The 8,558-nt window shown below is 33.5% G+C and overlaps 1 protein-coding gene across 1 annotated transcript; it reads left to right on the top strand.

Moving 5' to 3' along the window:
* The first annotated feature begins 5,173 nt into the window (after positions 1 to 5,173).
* On the top strand, positions 5,174 to 7,327 carry LOC147381764 (protein FAR1-RELATED SEQUENCE 5-like). Its single transcript, XM_086430006.1, has 3 exons — positions 5,174 to 6,569; positions 6,904 to 7,173; positions 7,272 to 7,327. The coding sequence occupies exons 1-3, from the start codon at positions 5,174 to 5,176 to the stop codon at positions 7,325 to 7,327; spliced, it is 1,722 nt and encodes a 573-aa protein (XP_086286132.1).
* The last annotated feature ends 1,231 nt before the right edge of the window (positions 7,328 to 8,558 follow it).

The raw sequence follows: 8,558 nt of genomic DNA on the forward strand, positions 1-8,558 counted from the left end.
ACTTAACCCGATATATTCATGGATATATCATACATTTGATAGAAAGTATATTAATCTAAACCATCTTTTCTTCAAGGAAAGGGCCACTTTTTTTCTTTGATAGAATCAAGATCTTGCTACCTCTGATAGAATCAAGATCCATTTTATACTTTGTAGGTAAGGTTTTGCAAATTTCACCTTTTTCTACAGAATTGCTATTATAATCTCAAGATTGGCCTTGTTCCGGCAAGAAAAATTATGTTTTCAAATACATAAAAATTCTTGTAACTTAGGAAAGTTAATGACGTAATTGAAATTTTTTAATGATTCAAAGTTCTGTTATGCATTGTTGGATGAGGATCTTAAATAATGGAGTTCTGCTAGGCTGCTCCATAACAATTATCGAACTAATGTTACTTGTCTATAGAGAATGGCGGATTTTCTTTCTTTCTTTGTGAATTAATAGAGATGGGAGTACCAAATGTTTACAATGTAACAGTTCTAACTAGCGTTCCTTGACTAGCATATGAAAAGGTGAGAATATTGTTTTAGTTCTTAAAAGGTACAACTTAGTGTTCTATTCAGACAATCAATTGTGGCAAAAGTGACTGAATTTGTTAACAATAGTACTCATTCTATCACATTCTTTTTTATGGTTGAAAATTTTCAACTTTCCTATGAATCCATTCAAGTTGGCTCAAGGAGGAGAAAATCTCTTAGAGGGATAAGTCAAATGATGGAGCCTACCTTGTATGCAGAAGGTGCCAACTTAGCTAAGTTGGTAAGGCTTGAGGAGTGTTGATCCCACCACCTAGGTTCAAATCCTATCGAACCCACCTTTGCCTCAACTAACCATTAATCCCTTGCTTTCCTAACAGAAAAGTACAGGGGTGATTTTTGCTGAGTTTTGAGTTGTTTGTTTTGAACTTCTATAGCATTATTAAAGGAGTTTTCTAACGTAAAAAAGATTCAAACTTTTTTAAGAGCAGCGATGGCGTGGCAGAGCAACCAAATCATGGCATTAAAAATGCGGGAAACTAGTTTCACTTTCAAAATAAATGATAAGTGATGAAAAGCCCATGAAAATAATCTTAGTTCAAAATGTAATAACTAACAAGCACTTCAATTGGAATAGTGAGTATGATGCTCATTCAAGTAGCCAGTGACGACATAGTATATGTACCACACACACGACTAATAGAAAGTGTTTTTGTCTTACCAGTTAGTTCTGTTTTATGTGAAAATCGATATTTAGAGAATTATTAATAATAATTAAAAAAATTACTTGTGTCTACAGAATATCCTGTTAGTAAAGAATTTGGAAGAAACAAGGTTGATAGTTCTTAGAAATGATAATGATTTTAGCTCAAGAACATGCACGATGTAGAGTATTGATATTACATAGAATTCTATATATATAGTGATTGTTCATATAGTTTTGTGGTTATAAATTGCTCACAGCTTGACTTCTTGCAAATTTTTATATAATCATCATCATCGCCTTATCTCAAACCAAATAACTCGCATGAATATCCTTATTGATTGTGGAGTAGAGCCATCAATTACAAGTTTCCTCCCCATCCATCAAATCATTATCTCTATCTTCTCCCATGTATCAGGCACTGCCCACTACATCATGGATATTGATGTATATGCTGTGTCATATGTGTGGGCAAAACTACATGCATCATGGATCGAGTCGAAGATTCTTAGGCCCTATTCGTTTGAGCTTCAGGAGTCAGCTTTTTTTTTTTTTTTTTTGTTGCTTTTAAGCCAAAAAACCTAGATAAATGATGTTTGTTTGGGCTTTTTTGGCTCTTGTGGATTTCAATTGAAGGCCAAAAGTAGCTCATAAAAGAAGTCGTCCAAGAGGGACTTCTTTTTCAAATGGCTTTTGCGGAAAGCCAAAAATATAAAACGGCTTTAGTGTAGTTACCAAAATACCATTAATCTTTAATCAAATTTCCAACTAAATTTAAACTTAAAAGATGAAATGAGATTACTAAAATACCCTTCATTTTTACCAATTACCAAAATACCCTTCATCTTCCAAAATACCCTTCATCTTTAATCAAATTTCCAACCAAACTTAACCTTAAAAAATAAAATGAAATTACTAAAATACCCTTCATATTTATCAAAATACCCTTCATCTTAATTAAATTTCCAACCAAACTTAACCTTAAAAAATAAAAATGAATTACTAAAATACCCTTCATGTTTACCAAAATACCCCTCATCTTTCAAAATACCCTTCATCTTTAATCAAAATTTCACCAAAACTTAATCTTAAAATATAAAAGTGAATTACTAAAATACCATTCATCTTTAATCAAATTTCCAACCAAACTTAACCTTAAAAAATAAAAAGGAATTATCAAAATACCCTTCATCTTTAATAAAAATTTCAACCAAACTTAATCTTAAAAAATAAAAAGGAATTACCAAAGTATCCTTCATCTTTAATCAACTTTCCAACCAAACTTAACCTTAAAAAATAAAAAAATTATCAAAATACCCTTCATCTTTACCAAAATACCTTTCATCTTTCAAAATACCATTTATCTTTAATCAAATTTTCAACCAAACCTAACTTTAAAAAATAAAAGGGGATTACCAAAAAACCTTTCATCTTCCAAAATGGGATTACTACCAAAATACTCTTCATCTTTACCAAAATATCATTCATCTTTACTACCAAGACTAAAAGTAATTCATCATCACTATTTTATTACTAAAACACTTTCATCTTTATGTGGATGTTGGATTGTGTATTATACAGGTATTTTTTTTATCAGAAAAATTTCATATATTCATTTTTAAGAAGAGATGCTACTGAAATTTCGATAGAATTATAAAATTTATTTAAATTGAAAATAATTATTTTTATAAGTTTTTTTTATAAATTTATTATATATATATAGGGGGCGGTTCGAGGTACGTTTCAAAAAACAGATGAGAAACTGATGTTTCTCGGCCGTTAGATGGATTGAAATCGACGCTGCACACGCTTTCTCACGTCAGTTCGGTTATTAATAATGGAGTTTCGAAATTTGCAAACGCATCCCTCACAATTTACAATTTTCGAACGGACGTCTCCTTCTCTCTTTTCTATTCGACAGATGAGACTGAACTCTCGTTCTCTCATTCTCTCTCTCTCTTCGTCTCCATCGAAATACAGAGAGTCATCGTAGAGATCATCGGCTGCTCGCTCTCTCTCCTCTCTCTCTCTCTCTCTCTCTCTCTAGATCGAGTCTCGTTTCAAAACCAAACCCCGAAAACCCTGTTTTCATCTTCGTCTCCATTGAAAACCCCAACTGAACTCCCTCTTCTCTCTCTCTCACTCTCTCTCTGTTTCTCTCTCACTTTCTCTCGACTCGACAGAAAACCCAACACATTCATCTCGATAGATAACCCTTCGTCTCATACCGAAAACCAGATTTGGTGGGAATTCAACAGAAAATTCGAAAAATTGAAGGGGATAACTCAGAGAAACCGGTCGATAGACTTCGATCTCTTTCTCATTCGATTGATCGATTGGAACCCAAAGAACCTGTACAATTTTGGAACTCGCACAGGTGACTTATCGATCCCAAATTTCTATTAGATATGATTGTTCTTGTTATATAACCGAAATGGTGATTCTAAAATGTTTTTGAATTAAGAATCTCAATGGGTCTGAATTATATTATAAAATATCACTGTTTTTGTATGTTTCTGCTCTATTTTTAGAAGTAATTTGATGAATGGTGTGTGTTTCTTTGTTTATTCTTTGTTCACTTTCTCTTAAACTAATGTGATTGAATCATGTTTGTAACTATTGCAATTCATGGTGTTGGGGGTGTCCTCTCTAATAGCTTTAACTCTTATTCATTGGTTGTTAGTGTTATGGTTCTTGATGTGTTTGCCCTCTACATAGTTTAAATGTTTGAAAATTGAGTTTTAAAATCTATAAGATAATCGGGTTTTTTGGCTCATCCTTGTTTACTCGAGCCCGGACAGTCTTTAGCCCATAATGCTAAAAAAGAAATTGGAAGCATTGCTTGCTTGTAATACTTGAAATAAAAGAAATAAAAGAATAATGAATTATTCAACCTTACATAATACTTGAAAGGCTCCCAAATTGCCCATTCTTTTCTAGATAATTAAATACTTATTTCAAAAAATAATTCACCCTTACTAATACATTACAAACCATTATTAAACAAAGTACAACACCATCCGAACTTATTAGGTCCATAATCCAAAGTTTTCTCTAAAGATTCCAAGTGTTGTCCAATCATTCACGTATAGATCCCATAAACTCGCATTCTTTGATAGATTTGATGTGTGGTGATTTTTCCTCACGAAGTCTCCTTTCTTTTGAAAGTAGTTTTGCAAACCTACAAGATTGGAAAAATAAAGATTACAATTATAAATCAGATGCAAAAGGCATGGTTTAAAAAATATCCCTAGTGCCATTGCAACATTATTGCTACAATCTTATACATTATTTGGTATATAATACGTGTATGATGACCATTTTATTGTTTATAACTTTCATTTATAAGGCGTTCAATTCCGAAGTTAAAGTTTTGGAACTTTTATTTTATTTTAAATATGAATGTCATTTCGCTTCAAATTCATTTTTTTGAACTCTTATTTTTAATGTTATTTGACATATTGAGGGATTCCAACGTTTATATCTTTATATAATGAAAATTGATTAATTGATGTCATAACATGGGATTTTAGATAGGTTTTATGAGTAGAATATGGATAAAAGTGTCTTGAGATGGAATTGTTGTTGTTGTAGAAATAATTATAATGTACTTGTTATTACAAATGAATTCTTCTGAATTTGAAAATATAAGTTTTCGTCTCTTATCAGTTGTAGAAATCCATCATAGATACTATCGATGTTGAAACTTTTGGTGACGTGCCTATTGATGATATTGTGGGATCTTCGACAATGGAAGTAGATGGGGGTGAACATATTGAATGACAGAGCCCAAACAAAGACGTCGAAATTTTAACACCGTATGTAGGGATGATTTTTGATTGTAGTATGGAAGCTCAAAAATATTATGAAGATTACGGACGTCGGAATGGATTTTGGATTCGTATTCGAGATAATACGAAATCACGACGAGGTTCAAATGAGGTGACTGGGATAACATTTGTTTGTTCACATCAAGGTAAATATACATCAAAGATGGAAAAAACTGAGGCAACAGTTGGGAATGAGATTGTAAAAAAGATAAGTAGGAGTACTTCAACTATTAAATGTGGATGTGAGGCAGCAATGCGAATTATACATGATGTATATAGTGTCCGATGGAAAGTGACGGTCTTCAGAGACAACCATAATCATAAGGTCGTTACACCAGGGAGGAGAATGAGTATGAGGTCAAATAGAAACATGCCAAGAACGGCTAAAAATTTAGTTGAAGCATTCCAAAGAGAAAATCTATCAATTGGTAAAGTTTCAGCAATCCTTGGTGGTGATACGATTGGTTTCGATAATAGGGATTGTTACAATCATTTGAGAAATGTTAGACACAAGCAGTTAGAAGGGGGAGATGCACAGTCAGTGCTCATGTACTTCAAACGAAAACAACTTGAAAACCCACAATTTTTTTATGCAATACAGTGTGATGACGATGGGAGGGCAACTAACTTTTTTTGGGTTGATGCTAGGTCACGAATGGCATATCAATCTTTTGGGGATGTGGTGACATTCGATACAACTTATCGTACAAACAAGTATGATATGCCATTCGCCCCTTTTACTAGAGTAAACCACCACTGGCAATCTATACAATTTGGGGGTGTACTTCTACAAGATGAAACTAAGGTGACCTTCGTATGGTTGTTTGAGACCTGGTTAGAAGCAATGGGAGGACGACATCCAAAATCAATAATCACCGATCAAGATTTGGCAATGAGGAATGCGATTGCCAAAATTTTTCCAAACACTCGTCATCGTCTTTGTATATGGCACATCGAGAAGAAGTTCGCCGAGAAGTTATCAAATGTATACTTTAAGAAGTTTGAATTCAAGAATAAAATACAAAAGTGTATTTGGTCGACATACACCGAGGAGGATTTTGAGAAGGGGTGGAAAGCTGTGATCGAGGAAAATGGTTTGGAACAGAATGAATGGCTACAACAGTTGTTTCAAATACGGGAGTCGTGGGTACCTGTTTATAATCGTAATATTTTTTTTGCCGGTATGAATACTACAGGCCGTAGTGAAAGCATTAATTCTTTTTTTGATGGGTTTGTTACTTCGAGATCAAATCTTAAGGAATTTGTTACTAAGCATGAGCAAGTTTTGAAGAAGAATATAAATGACGAGAGGAAAGAAGATTTTCATTCAGAGCACAGGTTTCGATGTGTCAAAGATAACGAATTACTTCTAAAGAATGCTGCAAATGTGTACACTAGAAATTTGTTTGAAAAATTCAATGATGAATGGGTGAATGTGATGAATTATAAAATTGAAGAAGAACGAGTAATGGATGGTGGATATCAATCGTATATTGTGAAAACTAAGTTTGGTGCGTCCGAGGAGTTTGTAGTTGAATTTAATTTAGAAACATACGAGGGTACGTGCCAATGCAAGAAATTTGAATTTATGGGAATACTTTTGTCGACATTTTTTAAAAGTTTTTCTTCGTTATGACATTGATTTTATTCCATCTCACTTTATTTTGGAAAGATGGACGAAAGAAGCTAATCGTACTTTCAGAGTAAAAGATTCACTCAAAATGGGTGATGAGAAAGAACAGTCTGAACCAATGAGACTTGAATACCTGTGTCAATACGGTACCAAATTAGCATGTATGGTTGCATCTTCAATCGAGGGATTTAAATTATTACGGGATAATTACGATGAAATGTGTAAAAAACTTAGTGAACTTGCACCTCATGTAATGTCAGATCCTACAATTGATTCAGGTGGAAAGTTTATGAATGATGAAGCTCAATTGTCCCAAGTGTTACTCTTAGATCCCAATATCTCTCATACGAAGGGTAGGAAGAAAGATGAAAAGGGAAAAGAAAAGATTCTCAATCCTGGTAGATTGAAGAGCAGTATTGAATTAGTCCAACAGAAGAAAAAAAGGAAATGTGCATTATGTCTAAAGTTTGGCCATGACAAACGAATTTGTCCTGAAAATCCTAATAAAAAGAAGATTGGATCTACCCAAGGTAAGTAATTTCATGTTTATCGTATGAATTATAATTTCAGTGAGATGTTAATTATAATTTTAGTTGAACATCACATGCATGTTTTTTCCTTTTTTCAGATGACGTAGGGGAACATCATGCATGGACGGATGAATTACAACAACCTTTTGAATAAGAAGGTTCTATTAAAGCATTGATCATGGTTCAAGATTTTTTGTTTAAGGTACTTCCTATTGAAATTCTTCACCTAGATCTATTTTTAGCTTTATATTTCTTGTAGTGTTGTTGATTCCCACTAAACCATCATTTTATTGAGCTTACCTTGATAGCTTGTGAATATCATACAAATGACGATATAAAAGAAAGAGAAAATATTTATATTCTTCACCTAGAACATGGTCAATTGTTTCATTGTTTGGATCTACTAATTGTTTGCTTTGAACAATGTTGCAATAAATGTGATCTCTGTCTTGAGAATTACATTGAAGGGAAAAGCTGTTCTAATTCAATTTCTAATTGTTATTACTTATTAGCAACCAACCAAGAACCTAACAATCAGTCAAGGTCTGAGGTTCAGAACTATTGCAATGGTTCTGACATTGACACAAAATTGACCAGCTCACTTCTTTCACCAGTTGGGAAGTGCTGATATACTTGTCACTCAACCCTCATACCATCAAAGATTGGAGGGATAGTTACTGATCTGGCGATTGATGGGTCAGCAATATCATTAGTATATAAGGGATATTCACTAGATTGGGTGATCATGTTTTACATGTATTAGAAGTATCTGGCAAGACAATTTAATTGTAAACAGAATGGAGGAAGGTGTAATTTGCTTCTGTTAAGCTGATGGAAACTACCTTTTCTTTGCAAGTGAACACGGGAATCCTTGCCGGATATGGGCTTTTGGAAAGCCATAATTATTGCTTGACGGAATGTTAAAATCCTTTTAAGACTCCAAAGATTTGGAGGTGCAGCTACTCGGATAGAATATGCCAAACCTGCAGATTTTCTTTCCCCTTTTTTGGTAAAACTTTAAAGATTAGATTTACAGATCTTCTCATTATGTTTTTGGAGATTGGGAGGAGCGTCATACCATTGAGAGATGCTAAGGATGTTCTCGAGAGGTGGGGTGTTGAACCCTCGCATACAAAGGAATTATCGCATCTATAACAGGGGAAAACAATTAGTTGGGGAGATGATGGAATGGTATTATGTATTGTAATTTTTTGAATATGTATGTCATTTTCTGAAGGCTGCGTTCGGACATGTAGGGGAATAATTTTATGATAACGTAGTCTACCATATAATATGTGGTATTTATCAATACATGTTTTATTGCTGGTGACAGTGGAGATGTATGTTGGTTGTAGGTGTGCAATTGGTTTGGAGTCATGAGTATG

This window comes from Akebia trifoliata, unplaced genomic scaffold (assembly GCF_017979445.1).
Source record: "Akebia trifoliata isolate Shusen 1 unplaced genomic scaffold, ASM1797944v1 Contig00274, whole genome shotgun sequence".
Classification (NCBI taxonomy): domain Eukaryota; kingdom Viridiplantae; phylum Streptophyta; class Magnoliopsida; order Ranunculales; family Lardizabalaceae; genus Akebia; species Akebia trifoliata.

Coding starts and splice junctions, on each gene's coding strand:
- LOC147381764 (XM_086430006.1), top strand. CDS start 5,174: ATGGAAAAAACTGAGGCAACAGTTGGGAATGAGATTGTAAAAAAGATA. Junction 6,570..6,903: donor TAATTTAGAAACATACGAGG/GTACGTGCCAAT, acceptor ATGTAATGTCAG/ATCCTACAATTGATTCAGGT. Junction 7,174..7,271: donor GAAGATTGGATCTACCCAAG/GTAAGTAATTTC, acceptor TCCTTTTTTCAG/ATGACGTAGGGGAACATCAT.